The sequence below is a fragment of the Hipposideros armiger genome, unplaced genomic scaffold (genome assembly GCF_001890085.2).
Source record: "Hipposideros armiger isolate ML-2016 unplaced genomic scaffold, ASM189008v1 scaffold_121, whole genome shotgun sequence".
NCBI lineage: Eukaryota > Metazoa > Chordata > Mammalia > Chiroptera > Hipposideridae > Hipposideros > Hipposideros armiger.
The window spans coordinates 2887916-2914165 of NW_017731471.1; the positions used below are offsets into that span (position 1 = coordinate 2887916).

A 26250-nucleotide genomic window follows, 5' to 3' on the forward strand; every position below is an offset into this window, starting at 1 on the left:
AAAAAGTTAACAACATCATTGCAACAAGTTTGTGAACTTAATTGTCCAAACGCGTATCAGAAAATTGCAGGCATATGTTAACTTGTTTATGTTAGTGGTAAAATAGAGATATTTCTGGGGAAATGGAAAGCAGTACAGCTAGCCATCAAATGCTTTCCCCAAGCAGCCTGGCTTCCAGAGTTTATTCTTCTTTATGACCTTAGGGCTTCTCAGTACCCCCACCCACTAAGTTATGCATCCAACTTCCATTGGACTAGAAATTGTTCGCATGGCTAGGCAAAATATTTTATTCTAACATTTATTTCATTTCTTCCAGTTATTAAAGAGGTTTTGTTTAAGATAAAAGTACAAATACATTTAACCACTGCTTACAGTAGTTGTAAACTGAATTGATTCAATTTTTGTTTTTGTTGCTGTTGTTAGTTTTTTTAAAAATGTAGGTCAAGCGGTTCAGTTGGTTAAGAGCTCGCTCAAGTTTGAGCTCTGAGCAACAGCGGTTCAATTCCCAGCCCGAGCTGAGCAGCCGCTGAGCTGCCAACAGGTGGAAGTATGGCTCAGCTTAAAAAAAAATGTAGGCCAAGATTCTCAAAAAGCAAACAACATTCCTATGGAAAATCTAAATGATATTAAGTCCACGTAAATTAATCTTTTAAAATACAGTGTAACAAGGGTAGAGTAGAAACAGAATCATTAAAAATGTGTTAAAATTTTGTTTGAAAGTATGAAAGGTTAAATTTCTCTTGAGTCTTAACAACAGCGATATTTAGCAAAGAAAAAAATTTAAAAATGAGCAAACCTTAACTTCTCTGATTTAATGTTGTAGATTTTTTTCTAGTTATATTGGGAAATTATCAATGAAAAATTGTTTTAAATTTAAGGAATTCAAATAGTCATTAGATTATTGGGTAAAAATTTCAATAATTTAAAATTTAAAAGCAGATTAAAAGTCAACTGCATTTCTGCTTGAACAACAAAAACAAACACAAAGCACAAAACACAAAAAATAGCACTGTCCATTGTATGACACTAAATGAGGTGTTTTTGGCTATGTCATCATTTTAAGTAAACATGTTTTTCCTGCTTTTATTTTTATCCATCACATGTGAATGCAGACAGGGGTTTAAAACTACATTTAATTTAAAAGAAACCAAACCTTTATCCTATATGTTATTCTGTATAAAGTACTTTATTTCTGTAGTACTTTGGTGCTAGATTTTTTATGTAATTTTTGAGGACGATGTTTAATATACAAGCTAAGACATCAACAAATAAAAATGTCACTCACACTTTTCAACATAATATACAAAACTGTAAAATCTGTCAAGGTGGAAACTCTCTGGAATTTCTTAAAGTATTGGAAACTTCAGCATGGCAAAAGAAAGCATTATATATAAATAGTGTTTAAGCATTCTATAATATATGGTGTTCTTAGTGTAACTGGAGTACAGCTTATCTATATATACACACAAAATATTTCAGAAGCAGGTGATGTAAACAAAAGCACTTGTTCTTTAAATTACACTTGATCACGTAGACGAGCAAGTCTCTGTGATAGTTCATCCTGGAAAAAGCAAATTTTAAGTCATAAGGCTATGACAAATATAAATCACTGATATTTTAAGTAGCTCACATTTTAAATAAAATTAAAAATCTTGTCTCAAAAATACACACAAAAACCAACATTAAGAATTTACATTTTTAAAAAAACATTTCAAAATAAATGGAGAACTTAATAGAGCAGAGGCTATGAAGGGAGCTAATTCAATCTCTAAATGAAATATGCATGCAAATAGAAAATATCCATCATTGAGGTATTAAAGGCTAATTGCATTTTACTAATTTATGTCATATTATAGAAAAATACTCTTTATAAAAGAATAAACGTATATATATATATACATATATAATATATATGTAATTCATACATCAAGTTCATACCAATCAAGATAAAATCCAACTTCTACCTGTTCTGTGGAAGCAACACTTGTACCGACAGATCCTGTCTGACCCTGTGGTAGTTCCATATTGAGATCAAGGCTACAATTTAAAAATAATTAGCATAAATGAATGTTAACATAGGCATTTTCCTCCGTATGTAATTATAAGCAATAAAATAGGCTTATTGCAAATATAAATATTCCAAATATTTATATCATTGCAAATATAAATATAAATATAAAAAAATAGCATTTTACCTCAATTTAAATATGAATAAAACTGGTTAAATTTTATAAATGTAAACAGAACTTAAACATCTTCTGAATGTCTACTGTAGGATAAATGAATTGTCTACTTTTTAAGCATTTTTTGTTGAGCCCTCTGGTGATCCATGTAGGTGATAATCTTATGACAGAAAAACGAATAAAAGACAGCAAAATGATCTAGTCATCTGAACAAAACACCAAAATAAAAGAAATCCTATGTATTCAATTTACTGGAAATTACTATATGGCTCACACTGTAAAGGAAAATTAATATGCAAAGATAAAACAGGCTAGATAAATGTAGCCTCAGGATCCACATCTAACATTTGAGCTAACTTCAAGTTCAGTGTGTCTAGCTCTTGAGCTGCCCTTAGTAGGAATCATTACTTGCAACCACCCATACAACTGAGGTTTAGAAAAGTTAAGTACACTTGCCCAAGATCACGCTCGTGACAGATAAGATTTGAACTTAGGTTTGTCTGCCCTCCAAAGCCTGTAATTTTAATTTCCATTATAATTTCTCCTACAGGATATAAACTAGACTTTCTTCCTGTCTCTCAACCACTGTATACTGACTTCAGTTTGAAAACACTACAGGGAAGAGCGTTAACTTTAACAGCCATTAGAAGAGTTTACAGACAGATTGTTATTTAAAAAGTAAAGATACACTATACTAAAATTCTTTTGAGAAAATCACAAACTCAAACAGAATTCAGATACTTAAACATTTTTAAGAATGGGCATCAGTATTTTAACATCAGTGATTTTACCTATTTCTACTGCTCCAGTCACCACCCTTTATTGACATAATTAATCTCTCCAGATTTTGGGCCCCAACCCCTCCACAACCCCAGGAACATTTGGCAATGTCTGGATGTGTTTCTGATTGTCACAACCTGGGTAGGGGTGCTACTGCTATCTTGTGGGTGGAGGCCAGGAATGCTGCTAAACATCCTACAATGCAAAGGACAGCCTCCAGGAATATCTAGCCCAAAATGTCAGTAGTGTCGAGGTTAAGAAATCCTGCTCTAAATCTTACTAAAAAGTTGTCTGCTAAACTTGATCCCCACTGAGGGTCAGCAAAGCTATAATGTGGCGATATTCATTTTATAAGACCCCCTTTGCTGTATTTTCAAGCCCAATGTTCTTATTTAGTCTTTGGTAGGAACAGAAACAAGTCCTTAGCTTCATTTTACTAAAATGAAGTCTTCTGACACACAATGCCTTTGACTCTTTCATAATACTTAACAAAAATCACCTTTGTTGCTCTCTTCCCTGTTGGTATATGGGCTATGTCAGGACACTGCCAAAGCAAAACAGTGTACAACCTAACCGTCAGCCCTAAGCGTTAAATTACGCAAACTTGATTTATTAACCTAGGTTGTAATTCACTAATGACACATTAGTGATCTAAACAGCTGACAAACTTAACTGTTCATTCAAGATACTAGAGTAATATTCATTAACTCTATATTCCAGGTGTCTTCAAATCTTCTCTTTCCAGGAGAAAAGAATAGAATACATGAACCCTATTTCAATCTACTACTCTACCTTTGAGGATAAGTATAAAACTTTATTATCACCCAATTTTAATCTTTATTTTTGAAAAAATATATTTTTAATCTGTCCCTACAATGGTCTCTTGAACTAAATAATATACTAGACAACACTGATATAATATGACTTCTGTAGCACAGATATTATCATGGTCAAGTCATTCCCCACAAACACGAATGGCCTGAAATAAACAGCCCATTAATAGATACCCTATTTCTAATAGCAGTACCACAAAGTGTGTCAATTATTTAGTTTTTTAAAAAAATATATGACAAGCTGCAATGATCCAATGCTACCATCCTTTAAACCCCTAGGACATTTTGCCACATATTGCTCAGTTTACACGAATCAAACTGGGCTTAAGACTTAATGGCCTGATCATAGCAGCATTCTTTTGAAAGATCCTTTTTATAAAAAATAGAATCCAAACATTTGATATATGCTGAACATAGAAGGTACTGAGAAAAACTTTTAACTCTCCTGCCTCTTTCAATCACCTTCTTCCATGTCTTTTCACACATTAAATGAACGTATCTCCAGAGATTTTTAAGAAAATACTAGAATGATCTGAACAAAGTCACATTTTTGCAAGCATGGCAAAGAGCAGGATGATTATTTCAAGGCTCCTTCCGACACTAAATTCTAGGTTCAAAAACCTAACTCTAACTACTGGTGCTAAAGACAAATATTTTTATCTACATTACATAATTTTAGGGCCTCCTGATATCAAATCAAGATTATCCAAAACATTTCAATAACTTCTTACCCAGCTTCATCTGCCATTTCCTGAAGCAGCATATCCACTTGGTTCTAGAAAGAATGAGAATTTGAATTTTAATGACAATTGCTTTTTGGGTGGTTTCTGTTTCTGATTTTGCTTTAAAAAGGGGGAACTGGCCTACAATTTTTAAGAGAACTTTAAAAATATATATTGTTTACCACTAGAGGGAGCTGAATTATTTCAAAAAAGGTTTATTTCTGAATAATGGTAAATGGTAAAGCCTTAAACTATGAGGTTATGTGACAAATATTAGCAGCGATATTCACTTTTAATTTGAATCTGGGTAATGTACCTCTCAGAATAAACCAATTTATAAAGCTCTTTTCTAATCCACTTTGCTTGTATTTAAATAGATTTGAATTTTAGATTAATCATAACTGTTCTTTGTTAGTTGATACAAAATTGATAAAGATTACTCTTTGAAAATCTCTAAAGATGAATAAAATATAAGTATATTGAGAAATTTACTACAGTACAGGAGTTCTCAGGAAACAGAGTCTGGTTAATCAAAAAAACTTTGTTTTTAACTTAGTGGTTAAAAACATTTTGGACATACAAGTGGGAGTTCTAAGACATAGTCCCAGCTCTACCATTAACTAGGTGTATGATTTTAGCAACTCACTACCCTTGTTGTTGGGCCTTAGTTTCTCTTGTTCTCATTCACTTATATTTCCAGGGCCGGCTGAGTGGCTCAGGTGGTTAAGAGCTCACTCTGAGTGTGAGCTCTGAGAAACAGTGGTTCAAGTCCCCGCCCGAGCTGAGCTGCCACTGAGCTGCCAAGATGGCTCAGCTAAATAAAAAATATATATATTTCCAAAATGCAGGAAAAGTTCAGAAAATAGACTGAAGGCTTATGTACATTTACATTTGGTAAAAAAGATTTACTTTTTATATCTAAAATAGCATTATTTGTGTTTTTTAAATTTACTTAAATAGTACTACAATAGGTATACTATTCTGCAACTTACTTTTCCCATTCAACATTGTAAGATTTAATTATATTGAGATCTAGAGATCTAGTTCATTCATTCAGTCCTATACAATACTATAGTATTTAAATACATTCAATTTTATTTATCCATTCATTTCTAGACATTCCGACTTTTTCCTTAAATTCTCCTGATTACAGACAACGGTGCAATGAACAGGCTCATGAATAAATATGTTTGTATACATACAGAGGTTTTTTGTGTATAAATTTGGAAGTAGAAATACTAGATTATAAGTTACATGTATTTTTATACCCTCTGATTTATTCAAATATTAATTGAGGACACTTCATGCCAGATATCGTTTTAAGTGCTAAGAATGCATCAATGAACAAAAGGGATAAAAAACTTCCTGCCTTTGTTAAGCTTACATTCTAGCGTGTGCACATGAAAGAGTGGGGCAATTAAAACTTTAAAAAAACTATATGGTATATTAGATGATGATAAGTACTATGGCGAAAAATAAAGCAGGTATGTAGAAGCATAAGGAATGGTGGGTGTGCTGATGATGTACTTTTAAGTTGGATGGTTAGGAAAGACCTCACTGAGAGAAAATGACATCTGAACAAAGAGCTGAAGGAGATGGGGAGTGGGCAACGAGGATGTCTGCTAGATGGACGAAGGACATTCAGGCAAAGGAAACAGCAAGAGGAACGGCTGTGAGGCAGAAATAAACTTGGTATGTTTGAGAAATAACAAGGAAACCAAGTGCCTGAGTAGAGGACTGAACAGCAGTAGGAGATTAGGTTAGAGAAGCAGGAAGAGGCAGACCCCATAGGGCATTCCAGGCCATTGTAAAGAATTTAGCTTTTATTTTGAGGGAGTTGTGGAGCCACTGGAGGGCTTTCAGCAGGAGTGACATGATCTGACCTGTTTAACAGGATCACCCTGGCTGCTATGTTAAGAACAGACTGTAGATATTACCAAATTGCTTTTTCAAAGTGGATATGCCAATTTAAATTCTAAGTTCTCATTAGCAGAGTATGACAATTTAGGCCACTGAGTGTGTTCAATCAGCCCTCTCTCTGTTTCTGTTGTAAGTTTTGGTTGAGTTTTTATGGAGAATGTTTTGTATATATTTGAATGTCCCCAGCACCTAGCCCAATACCTGAAACAGGAGAGGTCATTCAGTAAATGTTGGGTGAATGAATCTCAAGATTTTTCAGAGCTAAAAGGCATTCAGATATCATCAGATCCAACCCCTACATTTTATAGCTAAGGACACTGAGGTACACAGGGTAATAAATAAATATCTTAAGGTCCCAAAGTTAATTACTGGTAAAGTGGGGATTAGAAATCCAAATGTCCTGACTTCAAGTCATTTTTCCAATTCACCTGTGTTTCCTAAACTTTCTGATCATAAAATCACCTGGGGATCATTTAAGGTGCATGAATAAGAATCAGAAACACTAGGGCAGTGCTTCTCAAACTCAGTGCATTAAAAATCATCTGGGAATCTTATTAAAATAACTCTAATTCAGTATGCCTGTGGAAGGGTCTGAATTTCTGAATTCCTAATGAGCTCCCAGATGATACAGATGTTCTTAATTCTTGAATGAGATTTTGGGGATCAAGGCTCTAGAGAAGGTAGAAAAGTAACAGCTAAATATATGCTCACTATAAGACATACGCATGACTTCTTTCTACTTAACTCTAAAATCTGAGTATAGCTTGTTCTCTTACTATTTATCTTTTAGGGAAAAGAGTTATCTGCAGTAAAATATTGATGGATGGTTGCTGATTTCTTCCTAACCTATTTTGTAAATTATGTATTTTTCCATATTAGCATCCAAAGTAGTGGTAACAAGTTCTTCATTCTTTTGTTAACCATGTAATAGGTACTAGGATGAAAGAGAGTAATAATGAAAGAAATTTTCTATCTGAATATTCAAATTTCACAAAACTGTTTCTGGCTTGTGTCAGATACAAACTAGTTTCACATTTTAATTAATTTTCTCTGTAGCAGATCTCTACGTTGTAAGTTTAGTAAACATCCTAGTTTTCTGAAAAATAATCAATCTTGTGATTTACTATGTGTTCACCTGTGACTTGTGCATAAATAACATACCTAAAAAGTAGGGAGGAAGCAGAAAAATATTTGCAATGAGACGAATTAGCTGAGGCTAAGGATAATACCTAATACCCACTGGCCTCAGTGAGCCTCTAGTGTAATGCCTCATCAGTAAGAACCACTGACAGAAAGGAAAAATCAAGTTCCAAATGCTCTAAGACAAGTGACCTAGTATAAGTCTTAGAACTTCAAAATAAGATAGGGAATGTAACCTTGCAACATGTCCTCAGGAATCCAGGGGCACAGCATAACTTCCTACTTGCATTCTGGAGATACACCATGTTTACTTTGCATTCTAGATATGATTTAGGCTCACAAAGCCATTCTATTTTGAAGTTGGGTAATTTTAAAAAGTTATTCTAAGTAGATAAACTATTCTTACTTGTGGTGTTGTTAGGGTTGTAGTGCTACTCATTGTGTCTTCCATTTGTTGTGTTTGAACATCCAGTGTTTCAAACTGGTGTTCAAATTTGTCCATCAGGGCAGAAATCTGTAAAAGGAAATATGGCCATAAGAAAAATTTACACTGAAAAGATGCTATCTGAACATCAAATTTTTTTTTTACCTTTTCAAGGTTCATACTCCTCAATGTAGCATCCATAGACTTAACTACACCTGCCATGGACTTGGTTACCTATTGGGGTTTTAAAAAAAAAAGACAGCGTCCTATAAGTAATCTCAAAATGTATGTAGTCTCTTAAATACATTACTTACAGACCAACTTATGAAATTTGTCTACCCTTTCCTTAACAGTAAAAATACAGTACGTATTTCTGGTCTAGGCACTGACCATCTTTTATCTTTCACTCTTCACTGGAAGACAAGTAACAGACCTCAGTTTAAAAGTCACTGCCAAAATCATTTTCCTCACCAGGCACTTTGACTATGTCTCTCTTGCCCCAAAGGCCTTTACCAGCACCCTGTAGCACCTTGCAATGGATTTAGATTTCTGACAATTCCTAATACTGTCATTAAACTTAAATCAAGAGTTCCTACTGCTTATAGGTTTTAAGACTTACCTTGCCCATTGTTACTGCAGTTTGAACTCTGGCTGCCACAGCATCAACTCTAGCACTCATTCTCAAAAAATTAATTGCTTGGTTCTTCTGGCGGATTGCATTTTCAGCATGTATTCTTGCAACTTCTGTATTGCCTTTCTGAATGGCCTGTTATAAGCAGAGCAAAAGCAGGTAGTAGTGAAGACAAAGAGCTAAAGTAAATATTGGCAAAGAAAGGAAGCAAAAGTACAGATATTTTAAAAAGAGAAAATAATCCTAAATTAACCTAATTTTAATAATATTTAAGAGCTATTACAATTAGTTTTTAAGGAACTAAAAGGAGAGTTTATAGTTCTTTAATTTTTTTAATTAAAGTTTATTGGGGTGACAATGGTTAGTAAAGTTATATAGGTTTCAGGTGTACAATTCTGTAATATATCATCTATACATCACATTGCATGTTCTTTAATTTTTAAATTATGATTAGAAAATATATGCTTATTAGTATTTTAAGAAATTGGAATATAAAGCTTAAAACATTTCCCATAATCACATCACTGAGCCATTACCACTGTTAATATTCTAGTGTATAGTATTCCAAGTACATAAACCTATTCATTCCAATATAAATTTATTTTAAGAGTAAATGTATAAAGCATACTGTTTTCTCACCTACTATTAAAAACATCTTTTTAAGTCAAATATATAACTACACCATCATTTCTAAAGGCTGTGTAGTATGAATGTGCCATTAACCAGGGCCTTCTCGTGTGTGGTACAAACACTACTGATAGTACATGAAATGATATTAGATGTTATACAGACATATGTATCTTCATTTTAATTATGCATTTATTTAAATGTATATTTGAAATAGATCTAACTAACATAAATCCATGCTTCTCCTACTATAACAGCTTCGGGCAGGGCTAAAGTTAAAAGTCAATTTAAAGGAAAATATCAAATAGTTCAGATGATCCTCCAAAAAAGCAAAATAGAGAAGGTACAGAAGTGACTGAAATTTGAGAACATGGATTAAGATCCCTGACTGCTGAGTAGTCTGTTTTCAATTCTTCAATAATACAAACAGCAATGTGATAAATACGTGTACACTAGGACATGCAACCTCACACAATTCCCAAGTTTTTTTCCCCCTAGTTAACATGCATAGCCATACATAGTTACAATTTTTTTGTGATGAAAAATTTTAAGATCTACTCTCTTAGAAAATTCCAAATATACAATACAGTACTACTAACTACAGTCATTATACTGTACATTACATCCCCAGGACTTATTTTATAACCAGAAGTTTGTAACTTTTGACCAACCACCTTCACCCATTTCACCCACACCACCCCCCAGCCCTCAACAACCATCAATCTGTTCTCTTTATCTGATTTTTTTAAAGATTTCACATAAGTGAGATCATATGGTATTTGCCTTTCTCTGTCTGAATTATTTCACTTAGCATAATGCCCTCAAGGACTATCATGTTGTTGAAAATGGCAGGATTCCTTCTGTTTTTATGGCTTTTATTGTTGATTTTGCTTTGTATCCTTTCAGTATAATACATCATAGCCACGAGTACAACTATATCCTGAGTCCTGTGAATCTTCATAGAAAATATACAGTACACAAACCACAATATGCATTAATGTTATATACTGTTTAGATATAAAATTTTAGAGACTACAGAAACGAAAATGAGCCAAAATGTTAAATATTATTCTTACATATAGGCTATATACTTCTCAGTAAGAGTGGTTTTAACTACAAACCAAAGGCTAGTCTTTAGATGTAGGTAACAGAACAGTTATATTCTGTATGTGAGCCATACTTGAACACATAAATAGTAATAAACAAAAAAGAGCCATTATTAACTATGTCAGATAGTAAAATTTAAATATATATTTTATTTAGAATGCTACAGCCAGTAATCTTTCTTCAATATAAAATAAACTGAAACAATTAACCATTCTTCAATAATTAACTGTGCTCATCTCGTGGGTCTAAAAAATGGTAAAAATATTAAAAACGCTTACCTTTTTAATCTTGGCCTTTTCAGCCTTTTCTTCTTTATCGCATTTCTTGGCATTCCTATTAAGTTCTTTTGCTGCAAACTTCAAGTTAAATAGGTGTTCTGTAGATATATGTTAAGGCTATTCATTTCCCAACCTATCCACAAACAAGAAGTTAAATTTATAAAAACTATCAGATAAAATTATACTATTTAAGCCAACTATTCACAAAGAATTTGAGAAAACAGAAAAATTTTTATCCTTTCTGCATTTATTTTCTATGAAAAACTTCATTAACAGCAAGAAATATATTTATTAATTATGAAGGGAAAATGGCAACTTTATCGTAGAGAAACGTGGCAGACACAGCTTTACCTAGGATAACATCACCAGTAGTTAAGACAGTTCAACATCATTTACCTTCCAAAATGATGAACTGAGAAGGGTACAGAATCACTTCTACAGTGTTGTTGCCAAAAAACATAACCTCAATCTACTCAAAAGAAAACATCAGACATTCCTGAACTAAGACATATCCTCTGCTATAACTGACCAGTGTACTCTTCAAGTTTCAAGTTCATGAAAAACAAAGAAAGACAGAAGAACTGGCACAGAGTGGCAAAGACTAAGGAGATAAGCAAACTAAATGCAATGTAGGATATCCTGCACTGGATCCTGGAACAGAAAAGGAACATTAGTGGGAAAACTGGTGAAATCCAAGTAAGGTCTGTACTTTAATTAATAACATTATAGTGATGTTGATTTCTTTTTCTTGATAATTATACTATAGTTCTGTAAGATGTTAACATTAGGTGAAGCTTGGTAAAGGGTATAAAATAACTCTGTGGTATTTTTGCAATTTTCTTTAAGTCTAGAACTATTTTAAGATTAAACATTTTAAATTAACAAATAGTAATAATGGGAAGAAAAGTACTGTATTCAATAGGACTCCAATTAGTAATACCATAAATCTTTCATTTTCACAATACAAACAAAAACAAATATGAAGTATCTGCACATGAATATGACAAAGCAATGTGGATTATTTAAAAATCAACTGGTTTGTGTCATGATTAAATGACTAAGCAGTCTATGTGTTTCCTGCCTTTTAGAAAATGGTAAAACCTACTTTCTTTTTAACACTGATTCTGTATTTCTTCACAGCATCTATGGAAAAGAAGTGTTTTTTGTTTTTGAAATATACACCCACAGCATATAGTTTAAAGAGCTGACTTTTGGATGGATTTTATCACTATAAAAAAAAACAAGCATTATTTGACAGTTTTATTTACAAAAACTAAATCATAAATTAAGCTGCCTTGTTCATTTCTCAATGGCTCCATGGTTCTACTTTAAAACCTTGTTTGTGGATAATAAGAGGGATGACTTTGCTACCCTGAGTATTTTTCATCAATGATAGATATACCTAGAATTGTTAAGAAAATAATTATATGTGCATGAATTTCTGGGTAATTTTAATGTAAAATATACTTTACATTTATGAGTAAGATTTCTCATTTTCAGCTAGATGACTGAGAAAGTTATAGCTTTTTACGATTATAAATAGGGTTTCTCAACCTAAGCACTATTGATATTTTCGGCCAGAAAATACTTTGCTGTAGTTCTGTCCTGTGAATTCTAGGAAGTTTATCAGCATCCCTGACTATTATCCATTAGATGACACTAGCATCCCCCGCACTAATTGGAACAATAAAAATGTCTTAAGACATTGTCAAATGTCACCTGGGTAGGGGTGCAATAGCAAATCGGGCTGAGAATCTGAATCACTCATATAGATGGAAATAAAGAAAGAAAAAAGAATTTTTCATTTCCCAAATCATCTCCCAAATAGAATCACACACTCTGTAGAAAAAGTCACTACAGTTAAACGCTCAATTAAATAGCCAATTATTTTGGATGAATTCCTATAATATTCTTTGTTGTTTTTAAAGAATAATTTTAGCTTCCCTTAAACCAGTAATTTACTATAAAATGCAAGTACTGAGGACTGACAGCTGAATTATTTAATATTAAGTTAATATTGATCATGGTATAAAATACTGGCCAAAAAATAATAGGAGATCCATTACAGAAGTCCACTTAAGACCAGAAAGCTTTTTTCTGTTCATTCTAAAAAGACATGAACCATTTCCATAAATATGGAAGCCTAGAGATTTAGAAAAAACACATGGAAATACTGGATAAACTACAACAAATGTCTTTTTAAATACAGAGTTCAGCTTGCAAAAAAGGAAGATAAATCTTTGGGGAATAGACCAAAGAGGAAGAAGCAAATATCAGCAATAGGTAAGCACTGAAGCCCTTGAAGCCAAAGCCCCCACTCAAGATGAGGTGCTGAAGCTGAACTTTCTGAACAAAGCTAGAAGGAACCCCTGAAGGCTACAACATTAGCATAAGGGTGGGAGAGAGAATAGTCTTACAAACTGGCAAAGGAGATGACAAGTTTAACTGTCATTATGGGCCTTGGTTCATAGTTGGGGGGAAAAAAGGAGATAAAAAAATTAGGTAAAGCTGAAGAGAAAATCAGCAAACTGAATATAGATCTGAATTGAGAATAGAGTGAAAAAATTAAGGTTAATATGAAAGAGAAGACACGAAAGAAAGAAAATACAACAAAAGGTCTAATATTAGGTATCCCATGAAGACATAATAAAGAGAATGTGTGAAAGGTTATATTCAAAGAGATGATCCACAACTGATGAGAGGAATAAAATATTTAGATTCAGGAAGCTCTCAAAAAAAATCCCAAGCAGGATGAATAAAAATACATCCACACTAAAATAATAAATAAATAAATAAATCCACACTTAGATACATCATAGTAAACCTTGGAACACCAGACTAAAACAACTTTTAAAGAGCCATAGTGAAAATTCAGATTACTTACGAAAACCAAACTTAGCAGAATTTTCAAACAAAATGCTAAAGTAACTTCTAAAGGATGTACAGTGGTTTCATATTATTCCTAGTAGTTATGTTTCATGAAGTCACTGCAAACTGTGAATCAGCAAGTACAAATTCATTGTTCCTAAGGGAAATGCTTGGTTAGATTCCTGTGAGCCTCCAGACACTATCAATATATAATCTTGCTTCATGTATATTTGCGTTAACACACTTTATTTAATATATATTGCTGATTCATTAACATTGAAGTCATGCCAAAAGCAGTATAACTCATGCCTGAAAGCAGCTTATCTAACACACATATATTCTCCATAAGGCACATCACAGCCTTGCACTTAGGAACACAACACAGTACTTCAACACAATACTTGGGCATCAGTGAAATCACCAACAGAAAGTACAAAAATGTGGCACTAAACAGAAAGCAAGAGACACTGCTTATATCATGAGAGCTAAAGTAAGAAGGCATTGTTCAACCTCAGATGTGAACCTGCACCTCCTGCCACTCAAATTTTTCACTGCCAGAGCATGTCCACAAATGACCTTGAATGCACAGCAAGGACTGATTTTCAGGTTACAAACAGATTTTAGCAACTGGACAAATAAATCTGCAAATACAAAACCCACGAATAATGATGACCAACTGTATTTCACAAGAATTAGGTCTGACATAATGAAAAGCTTAGTGAGTATAGAGACTGGTAAACATGGGTAAATCCAAAGAAACACTGACTATAAAATAATCTGAATGTCTAATTTGGGAGATAAAAATAGATAGAACAAACATAACTAGACAATGAAAACGTAAGACAGAGGATGTGGTGATTAAAGTTAAATGTTTAAAAATCACTGTATTATTTGGGACAAAGTTTCTGATTATTTAGACATTAGATTAACTATGCATGTTAAAATGTGAAGGGCACTGCTAAGGAAATAGAATTAACTTCCAAAATAGTAGAGGGAAAAACGGGGTGAAACACTTAATTATTCCACAAGAAGGTAGCAAAAAACAGGATAAACAGAAATCATAAAAGCATAGAAATACCCCCAAAATGTCATGTTGGATTAAAAAAAATTAAACAAATTACAGCTATGCACTTTAAATGGGACTTTAAAACATCAAGACAGAAAGGTTAGAGTAAAAAGACAGAAAAAGTTAGACAAATACTAACCAAAAAAAGCAGGTGTAGCTTTATCAGTATCAATCAAAACAGATTATGTCAAGTAGAATTAGGAATTTTTAAAAAGTAGGGGTTATTATTGTGGACAAAAAAGGGGCCACATACTAAACCTGACTAGCTCAGGGGAGGCCTGCATGGCAGGCCCTGTAAACTTATTAAGAGACCGAAATTAACCACATAGGATGGTCTGAACATAAAAATTCCTAACTAAAAGCAGGTCATGGCAGGCACTCATATCCATGGCCTGTAGTTTCCTTAGCAAAGGTCAATCTTTACCTTAAGTGAGCCTGTCTATTGTCTTTTTTGCATCTAACATACCCTTGGAATGTCACAGTAATCCCTTTTTCCCAGACCCCTCAGGGCATAGCCCACAGAACCCCTCATTGTCATCTTGTTTCAGGAATACCATCTCTAAGTGCTGTAAATGTTAATTAATCCTGTATACCATCAATGTAAAATAAGTATGTGTTTCCCCATTTTACTTTTTATCCAATCCCAGAGATTTCCCCCGCTTTGTTTTCTCCCACCCCATCAACCAACCAAAAATGGATTTCATGTAACCCATCTTACGTCTCCTACTGTGATTCTAACATATAAAATAAGCTGCGAAACTGCTATTCTCCAGAGCATTTTCTTAATCTGTTGAGATTTTGCTTCCCAGCAATTGTCAGTTTGGCTCAAATAAACTCATCAAAATTCTCTACAGGTTTGGACATTTCTTAAGTCATCACTATAAAATGATAAAAAATAAATTAACAAGCTGATTAAATAATTCTAAATTGCCATGTACTTCCTACATAGCCTCAAAATATCTTTGTGTATACATATATAAAACTGAGAAAATAATAAGCCTGGGAGATTCTAACAAACTTCTCTTGGTAACTGACAAAATTCAGTTAAGAATAGAAGTTACAGAAGACCCAATTAAGAAACTAAAGGGGTGGCCGGTTCACTAAGTGGGTTAGAGCACAGTGCTTATAACACCAAGTTTGCCAGTTCGATCGCCATATGGGCCACTGAGTTGTGCCCTCCACAACCAGATTGAAACAACCACTTGATTTGGAGGTGATGAGTCCTGGAAAAACACACTGTTCCCAAATAAAAATTAAAAAAAAAGAAGCAGCTTAATTTATGATATATTACAGAGTTGTACACCTGAAATCTATATAACTTTACTGTCACCCCAATAAACTTTAATTTTAAAAAAAGCTCAACTTAATAAACTATAGAAAAGTATAGTCAATCCTGTATCCAATAATTTGAGAATACACGTAGTTTTCAGGCATATGGGACATATGAAAACTTATCATGCATTAGGCCATAAAGCAAATCTGAAATATTAATAGTAGATATCAGATAAACCTGCTGTCTAACCACAACTAAAGATGAATTAATATGGGAGTTATCTTCGAATTTTTCTGTAAGAATCTAAAACTGTTCAAGATAAAAAGTTTATTAAAATATACATTTGGGAATTTAAAAAACATTATATCTACATCCATATGTAGAAATTAAATAATTAAAACGAACAATTAAAAAACAGAATTGAGTGACAATTAAATGAGTGGAATGTAGTTTGTGGGATGTAGAACTAAAGCCATATTCAGATGGCATTTTCTAGCCTTAAAAATTCACATTAGAAAGGAAGGCAGGCTAAAAATTAACATAATAAGCATTCATCTCACAAAGTCAGGGAAAGTATAGAATAAACTCAAAAGAAGCATAAGGGAAAAAAACTCAGGAACAAGTAGAAACAAAGATTTAACAGAAAAAAATCAGAAGACCAAAAGCTGAGTTTTCTGAAGATTTACATTAGCATCCCTTTGTAGAAACTGATCAAGAAAGAAAAAAAAAGAAGTTATAAACAAACAGTGCAGGAATGAAAAAGGAGAAATAACTGCAGATACAATAAAGATATGTGAATAGTAAAATATGAATATAATGCCAATAAACTGAAAGTCTTAGACAAAATGGATCTAAAATCCTAGAACGATATTAAAGAACTAAAAAATAAATTTAAAAAAATTCCTGAGTCAGTATGTTAAAATGTTTTAACATATAAATTAACAACAGACACAGGCCTACATGGTTTTACTGGTGCATTACATCACTCATTTAAGAAAAAAGCAATTCCTATCTTATACAAACTCTTCCAAAGAATAGAAAAAAGAAGGAACACTTCAACGTTGATACCAAAATCAGAGAAGAATACTATATGTGAATGGACAATTACATACCAAACTCACTTATGAACATAGATGCAAAAATACTAGACAAAATATTAGCAACTGAGCAATGTATTAAAGATACTTCATATTTATGATGTGTTTATCCTAGAAATGCCAAGGATGGTTAAACATAAACAAACAGAAAAACTATCCATATATTTTAACCACATTAGGAGATTAAAGAGGAAAACATGGATGACAATCTCAATATTTAAAAAAAAAACATTAAATAAATCCAACAGTCAATGGATTCATCAAACCAACATTCAGATGAATGGTTTGTGACCAAACTCCCAGCGAACTATAAACAGAAATAAAGAAACTTCTTTAATCTGAAAAAAAAAAGATGTATCATCATCCTTAATGGTGAATAGTTAGAATTCCTTTTAAAGTCAGTAACAAGAATAAAGGACAGCTTTTAAAATTGAATACAATTAGCTATGGAAAAATGCTTTCTACATTGTCCATTTCTATTTTTCACATTTTGAGTAGATTTTGAAACCTCATCAAAGACCAGCAGTATAACAATTACCAATAAAGCCCTTTAAAAATAGTTTTGGACCCAGTCTCTGGAATTTTCCATTTGGTAGATCTGGGATGAGATTCAGAAATTTGTAGTTTTTAAAAGCTCACCAGGTGATTTTCATGCACATCTAGGTTTAGAAAGAACTTAGTATCCTCTTCCACAGGAAAACTGAAATACTGTAATGTTTCTGCTGCTATCACAAGCAACATAAGAAATCATATACAGGGCCGGCCAAATGGCACGATGGTTAAGAACTGACTTGGGACGCCAGAGGACCCGGTTCGGATCCCCCATATGAGGGCCAATGACACTGCCCTCCACAGCTTAGATGCTGAACAACAGCTCAACCTGGAGCTGGGCTGCCGTGAGTCGCCTGCGACGGTGTAGGCTGAAGCCCCTGTGGCAGTGGGTTGCCATGGGCTACCGTGTGTAGCCAGCAGCCAGCGTGAGCGGCCAGCAGCCGCAGTGAGCGGCCGTCCAGAAGCCGGTGACTGATCTGCCTCGCCCGGGAAGAGCACAATGATGGTGCCAACTTGGGCCAGTGAAGCAACGTCCTCCACAACTAGACTGAAGAACAAAACGACAGCAACTTGTCTGTTTCCCTTCCCCCAATTCCCCAGCACTGTTCCCATCCCCCCAATTCCCCAATAAAACTCTTAAAAAAATCATATACAACTGAAAGCAACAAAGGAACATGACAAAGAAACAAAAACTCATAGACATAGACAGACAATAGTTCAGTGGCTGCCAGAGTGTAATGGGAGAGGGGGGTGGTAGATGAGAGTAAACGGGATCAAATATATGGTGATGGAAGGATAACTGACTCTGGGTGGTGAATGCACAATGTGATATATAGATGACGTATTACAGAATTGTACACTTGAAACCTATGTAACTTTATTAACCATTGTCACCCAAAATTTTAATTAAAAAAAAAGAAATCATGGATTTCTATTTAACTCTTTTGATATACATATACAAGTACAGATATACAAGGTCTGACAATTAAGTTCATGAACTTCATGCACTTACATTGGCAGCACTGTACAAACAGTTCGGTACGGTTTCATAACCTTGGTATATCAGTGTCGATGTGTTGCAGTGTCTTGCTGATTGGCGTTCATTATTGTTGTTGCATGATTTTGAGTGCCATCGCAAGAATGTCTGAGCTTGAATTAGAGCAATGAACAAACATTAAATGTCTCGTTAAACTTGGCAAAAGTGGAAGTGAAATCAGGGACATGTTAGTCCAAGTTTACAAGGATAATGCAAATGGCCATATACAAATGGATTAAATGTTTTTCTGAGGGGAGAGAACACATCACTAATGAAGAGAGGTCAGGACAACCAGAAATGAGCAGAACTGATTAAAACATTGCAAAAATTTGTCAAATTTTACCTCAAATTGTTGGCTGTGAGAAGCACAGCAGACCCACTAAACATCAATAGAGAAACAGGAAAATCTTAACTGGAAATCTTGGCATGAGAAAGGTGTGTGCAAAAATGGTCCCTAAGGAGCTCACTGATGAACAAAAGCAAAGGAGAGTTTAAACTTGCCAAGACCTTTTGGAGAGGCCAGATGATGTTTTGGGCCATGTTATCACTGGTGATGAAACATGGGTGTACCAATACGACTGTAAAACAAAGCATCAAAATGCACAATGGAAGTTAGCCAATTCTCCATGACCAAAAACTTCTGCCAGTCCAAATCAAGAGTCAAAACGATGTTGCTAAATTTTTTTGATATCAGAGGGATTATTCATTATGACTTTGTACCAACTGGACGGCTAACCAAGTTTATTATTTGGAAGTGCTGAAAATGCTGTGTGAAATATTTAGATCTCAAATAACAAATTATGGCTAGGCTTTTAATTTATTCTACTTAATGTTCACATGTTTCAGTGTAAAAATTAATGTATGTGATTATGAGGTGATACCCAAAGCCACCAAGATATAATGCAATATATGGCATATGTGCCTTACTGCCTTTCTAAAAATAAAGAAGTATAAATTCTGATTTGAATATAAAAACAAATGGCCACTCAAATAAAAATCTGCTTCCCTGTGTATGGCAATGTTCTCAATTATTCATTGTCTTAAATGGTTGTTGTTTAAAATGTTCACACCTTACATGTATAAAAGTACCAAAGAATGAGGAGTAAGGCAATTTTTTAATGTTTCTTTTTTGGAAAGGTGCTCTATGTAAACAGTTAATTTCTTGCACAATCAAATTATATATATGTTCCTGTCAGGAATATTTTCTCTTTAAGAAGATATGGGGCTTACTAAATAGTCTAAAACTTTATACTTTTGAATACTTTAAATTTTAAAGTAACTCAAATAAATGAAAATGTAATTTACTCAAGGTGCCAGGAGGGATATTTTGCCTATGAAAAGTTATTCATACAATCCAAAAATGATTAGTGAAACAAAGCATGAGAATATTGATTAAATCACAATTACGAGCAGTTCTAAAAACTACAGCCCTATTATTATACTTATCCTTAAATTCAGAGTAACAATTCAGTCCCATAAAAGCAGGTAATGCATGTGCTTTCTCCCTCTCTCTCTCTTCCTCCCTCCCTCCCTCTCCCCCTCCCATTCCCTCTCTCCCTCCAATTTAAGAAATATTAACTATCACAAGGCTGGCTGTACCTTACGGATATGTGAATTTTGACCATTTCCTATTCCAATTAGTTCTATACATTCAGAAATAAGGAAATGAATTCTCTAACCTCAAACTTACATTAAAATATAAGAGACAAGATTACCAACAGTTTAAGTAGAAATAAGCATAAGTACATGAATCCACAGAGGACTACACATCTTAGATCATCACCACTGTCAAATAAATTCATGTGTCCATGTAGCTCAGACAACTTGTAACACCAGTGTTTTTCTGAGGAACCTTTTGCCCTAGGCCAGAAATCAAAACATCCCTAAGTCTAAAACCTTGTTTCTAACTTGGGTACTTGCCACAAGCAGGGTATGAGATTCTTAAATTTACGTGTCTGCTATTCAAATAATCACCCTTTGTGTATACTACAGTAAGTGAATATCCTCTGTATTTAAGTGTGGGAATTGATTGCTGATGTGGAAAATAATGGCATCAATTCCACTACTAACGTGAGCTATGAACTAGACTTGATATACCGTGCAATATTTTAGTTGGCTACAAATCCCTGGAGTATTTTGCTATTTGGAAAAATAACACTGTCAGAAAAATCTCCTTTACTGACTAATCATAAATTCAACTTGGCAAAGTGATTGCTATTAAGACAGCATTTGTTTTTCTTTGCCCACTGAAAAGGCAATGGCTGAAATACTTTATTATTGATGGATGAACATTTAGAAAGACTGAACGATAATATTAACATGCACAGAATAAAGCATAAGGCCCTAAAATAGGTGTTGGGTAATCTCAGGCTCCAGCACCCTGTGCATCGTGATGTCAGGCTCTACCCGTTATCCGACTCTGTGTCTTCACATACAGTTCCTGTGCCTAGTGTACTCTTCTCCCTCCCCTCCCTATAACCCTCCTCTGAATCCCTGTGAGGTTTAGCACCCACCACCATGCTTGCTTTTTGGCTAACATAAACAATAACACTGACTATGAGAAACTGGTCTCAAAGACAGGTGGTCTTTATTAATGGCAATAGGTTTTCCTTCCCCTGCCAAAATCCACTCAAAGGCAAAAAACTAACTCATTTGGTTGGCCCTTGGGATTGATAAATAAGGAAATCAATGAATCATCTGAACATTTCAATTATTTCAAAATTTCAGAAAGTATTAATATCCCACCTTCCAATTCTATAAAATTAAAATTGTAATTATTACATCAGGTAAGTGTACCTTTTAATAGGAAATACCTATGAACCAGACTTGTCTTCAAGAGAATCTAAGCTAGGCTTTCCCCAACATGACCATGGAGATTCATGGTTTTCCCCACAGTTTTAAAGCAAAAGCTCAAGTGGAATGTGAAAAAAAAGAAAAAGTAGCTCTACATAACCCTTGGACTCCATCAGACATAACTGAATTGCACTGTAAGTTGTGGAGTCACTGTGCAAAAGTGAACACAGCAGGCTTTGGAGCCCAGGCCAGATCCTTTACTGTATGCTTACAAGCTTTGTGGCTTTCTTAGCTTTAATTTCCTCTTCTATAAAATGAGACTACCACCTGTCTTCCAGAGTTGTTTTGAGAGTTTGAGATAATAAACACAAAATTTGGCACATAATGGTGTTCAATAAATTGCCATTACTACATTTTGACTTTGATGTCACCTATCTTAATTGGGAAATGTGGTTAGTCATGGAATAAAAAGCCCCACTGTCTCTCTAACACATTCTATGTGATTTCAATTTATTTTCAATGACACTGTTGGCAGGCAAAGGGTAGAAATCAGTTATGTCTTAATAGAGTACTGCTTTAAATTTTAAATAAGAATCATCGGGGTTCAATATATTCACTATGCATACAGAAGGAAGCCTTTCTTTAATATTTCAATCTGCTTCCTTAAGAAAAAAAAAAGTTTGTCAGTTTACTAGCAGAAATTCATAGTAGAAATCTCAGGTCCTGCCTGCTTCTCTGGAGTGAAGAAACACCAAGTGAAAGTAAGTTATCCAAACACAGTATGGCAGAAAGCAACTTGATTCCTAGTACCCAAAGTAGGATTATGCAATCCTTTGGGCACAGGGAAGCAGAGAATGAAAAAAAGGAGGTGAGAGGAAGGGAATAAACATTTCCCACTAGCACTTGCCTGCCCCAGAATAAAGCAGTGGTACCAATACCACACAATGCTGATGCATACATTTGGATACATTTGGTGAGAGGAAGGGCTATTATGCATCCAACTTTCCCCCCTTTTTCAGCTACCAGCATCTTGATCTTACCTGTGTGTTTCTGGGAGGTACAGCTGGGGATCACAGAAAAAGGGAGATCATCAGAATTGAAAGAAACCTTAGAGGTCACTTAACTTTCCTCAATTTACAGATGTGAAAACTGAAGCCTAGAGATGGATAATTGAGAAGTAATTGCTTCTCAATTAAAGAATAAAAAGGAACTCAAATCCAGCTCAACTCTTATTTCCCTCTTTGCATTTTAACTTTCATAGTGGACTGGTCCTTAAATGGCATGATGTAATCCTTAGCTGCAACACTTATTGTAAGACACAACATTCTACTAGCTACCCAGGTCATAATTTGTAAGACTACTGTCAGGTAACTATTTAAAAAGCAAACCTGAAATACTGTTGGTATCTTAGTAAAAAAAAAAAATCACAATATATTTGTCAACACTAGCAAAGCCTCAGAGACTCTGATATGTAATTAGTTCTGTTTCAGGATATAAAGCCATTTATAAAGGTGAACAGACATTGTTAAGGTAACTAGCAAGCTTTGCTTAAAACACAGTCTCATCTGCCTGGGAGACTACAAAAGGAGACAATGCTACCAGTCCAGTTCACATCCGTTTATGTACTCACTCTCAGAACATATACTGTATCTATTACCTATTTCATTACTTCCCAGCCTTTTTCAGGTTAGAATCCCTTGGACAAACAGATGTCAGCTATAGATATTTTCCCCAGGAAAAAGGCACATAGTAACATACAAAATTTTGCATATAATTTCAAGGAATTTAGTAAATCCACACATAGGCTCAAGAACTGCTGTTCTAGTATTCACCTAAGTTAGTATGTGCTACCTTATATTGCTATTTATCCCCACCCATGTGTGTCCTGGCTCAGATCAAAAGTTGCTCAGAGTTGGTTATGGGTATTATAATAACCCTCTGTATCAACAGCCTGGATGCATTGCTCAGCCCAAAGTAGAGACTCAACATCTCTTAATAGTTTTTTTTTTTTTTTTGTGGAGGGCAGTGTCACCGGCCCTCACATGTGGGATCCGAACTGGGGCCCTCTGGCGTCCCAAGCCAGCTCCATCGCGCCACTCGGCCGGCCCTCTTAATAGTTCTTAATAGAAGGTCATTTACCCATTTTGTGTCCACCAATGGCTAAGTGCTGTACAAGGAAATTAGGATTCAAAGATTGAATAAGGACCCCATCCTCAAGGAACTCACAATCTAATGTAAAAGATTAAAAAGTAAACATATGATTACAATAGTGAAAAAAGAGGCTAAAATGGAGGGGAAAACAGATGGGAAAAGGAGCACAGGGTACGACCTGGTGCTCTCAGACTTTTAGGTGTGTTGGAGATGATGGGTTAGGAGATTAGAAAGGTGACATGGAAAGCTTCACGGAAAATGAAGCATGCTTGAGCTAAGTCTAACAAAAACAACAAAATACCAGAAGAGGGGTAGAAACACAGACAAGCAAAAAAAAAAAAAGAGTAGGGAGTAGAGAAGTATACCTTAATTATTCCTCTTCTATTGTGTCATTCCTATAGTTAATCAAACACTACTCCTGAAAAACACTGTGTTAATACTGCACATATATTGCTATTCGTTCTATACTTATAAAACACCTATATGAACATGGTAAAACAAATAAATTTGGCCATTCCATCCAATTCTGTAAAGTAAGATTTGAACTAATCCACCATGATAAATCATGATAAATTCAGTGTTTAATTGTCCAAAGACAGAGGTCACAATTACCATGCTAATTCAACTGTTAGCACATTTAATCTTCTTATATACTGTAACAATGAGATTTTTGCATTATGTACAGGTGACAAATAAATGTGGCTGAAGTTTCAGTTCAAGTTATTTATTTATGGAAGACAGGTCCGTATGTCATTTTCCTCCTATATATTCTAAGTAAAAGGTCGGGATTCTACAAAATGGAACCGAGAGAAGTAACCACTGCCAGATGATATGAGTCAAGTTGAGCCTCCTCACTTCCTTTAATAGACTGAAGTGTAGTTAATAGTTCATTTTTGTTAGGTATTAAACTATTGATAACAGTATCATTAATTTTAATTATAGTTAGGCATACATACTTTTCAGTGAAAGAAAATTAGTAACGAATTATCGTTATTGGAAATTACATCAGGTAGGCTGAGGTAGAGAAAAATTAACTTGCATTATCAGAGTAGAAAACACAAGCAATTTTAAAGCTATTACCTCATATCCTTCCAAAAGTTCTGGATTAAGAGATAGCAATTTGTATTGTATTTCTTAATACTTAGCAGCGTGTTCAAAACTTCACTATTTAGTATGCCCTTCTATTTCATTTTATCTTCATAACAGCTTTATAAGGTTGGCAAGTCAGTCGGTATGTTTGTAGATGAGTAAACCCTGCATGGCAGAGGCTTATGACTCGTTAGTTTTTCTCTACCTAAGCCTACCTGACATTATTTCACATGTTTAACAGGCAGAACTGGGATTATAAAGTGATCTTCTGACTCAAAGTCCAGTGGTTTTTCCTTTATAACACTATTTTTTAAAAAATTATCTAACACAACCACACTTCCATAAATTATATCCTTGAAACTGCAGGATAACTGGGTCTTTTAGTCATCTACTGTGTTCATAAAATGACTTATTTCTGCACCTCCACAAGGGTTTACATTTTATTATTGGTTTATCTTGGACAGTTCAGCACAATATATGTCAGTTCAGCACAATATATGTTATCAGTATCCCCAGTATGGCTTATATAATTGAATCCTCTCACCAAAAGTCTTTGTATATTGCAGACTTACAAGCGAATGAAGGCAAAAGAGCTTTAACACAAGCTATCAAACAAATACTATTACCCACATTTTGCCATTTTACCAAGTTTCATTCAGTGGCAAGATACCAAGCTATTCTATTTCCTATAATGCCCACTTCTGGAAAAAGGAAGAATTACACTGATATCGAAAATCCATGATGGTATTTCAGTTGTGAAAAGCAATTTAATCCCTCAATTCAGGGCTTCACACAGTTTGGTTCCTAACCTGGACCTCATTTTTAAGTGGGAACCCAGGTGCAACGGATGAATTTTTATTGCTTTAGGGAACTACATGAGTTCCCCCATGTGCAAATTAAAATAACACGCAAACACTCCACTTAATCGGGAGGGCTGGTATTAATTAAGCACTTTACCTCATTACCAGTCACCTCCATACAGAAAAAGGAAATTCCACAAAAGCTATTTGCCCTCGTTATTGCGTTCAAAACCCAAACCTCCGCCCCAAACCTCTGGCAAACTCCTGCAGCCTCTGTTTCTGCACCATCCACCCTGATTTCTCAGGGGATAAATTCGCTGAAAGGACGGTGATAGTAGTCCTCAACGAGGGGGGTAGAGTTCGCGTTGAAGAATCTTCTCAAATCAATCCCGCCACTCCTCTGACCAAAGCAGTCCCAAGTCCACTGATTCTAGGATGGCGGCGGCTACCAGAAAACAACAACAATAAACAAAACAAGCTGTCGACGCTAGTCAATCGGCGTCAGTGCCCTCACCCCTCCATAACTAGACCTAAAAGGTCAGCATCGGACTCCTCCCAGGGCCCCAGACCCTTCCCCCGCTTCCCTAAGCCCTAGCAGCAGCTTTTCAGACAGGAAAGGATACTCTCCATATTCGACATGATTCCACGACTTTTCTCGGGAGGCGACAGCCAGGGTCAGCAGCACGGTTTGACCGGAGGACTCGCTGAGTGCCTTCGTAGTCCCCACCTGCGGCCGGACAGGTTCCTTCGTTTGCGATCCCACTTCCTGTTTTTGCGCTAGGCCGGCCGGGAGGCGGAGCCGTCTGCGTCAGTGGGGCGGGGCTGGGGCTCGTCAAAATGGCTGCCGCCCGCAGAGGCAGTTAGGGTGGGCTGCGGACGC

General features: G+C 34.9%; 1 protein-coding gene across 1 annotated transcript; it reads right to left on the reverse strand.

The window, feature by feature from the left end:
• Nucleotides 1-526: 526 nt before the first annotated feature.
• Nucleotides 527-26146, reverse strand: LOC109385650 (charged multivesicular body protein 1b-2). Its single transcript, XM_019648143.1, has 8 exons — nt 25994-26146; nt 10646-10743; nt 8622-8768; nt 8168-8236; nt 7985-8092; nt 4528-4571; nt 1965-2037; nt 527-1561 (listed from the first exon to the last, which is right to left on the reverse strand). Exons 1-8 carry the CDS (start codon nt 26007-26009, stop codon nt 1517-1519), a joined length of 600 nt encoding a protein of 199 aa, XP_019503688.1. The 5' UTR covers nt 26010-26146; the 3' UTR covers nt 527-1516.
• Nucleotides 26147-26250: the final 104 nt, after the last annotated feature.

Coding starts and splice junctions, on each gene's coding strand:
- LOC109385650 (XM_019648143.1), bottom strand. Junction 8,237..8,621: donor CTGCAGTAACAATGGGCAAG/GTAAGTCTTAAA, acceptor AAACCCCAATAG/GTAACCAAGTCCATGGCAGG. Junction 2,038..4,527: donor GAAATGGCAGATGAAGCTGG/GTAAGAAGTTAT, acceptor TTTAAATTGTAG/CCTTGATCTCAATATGGAAC.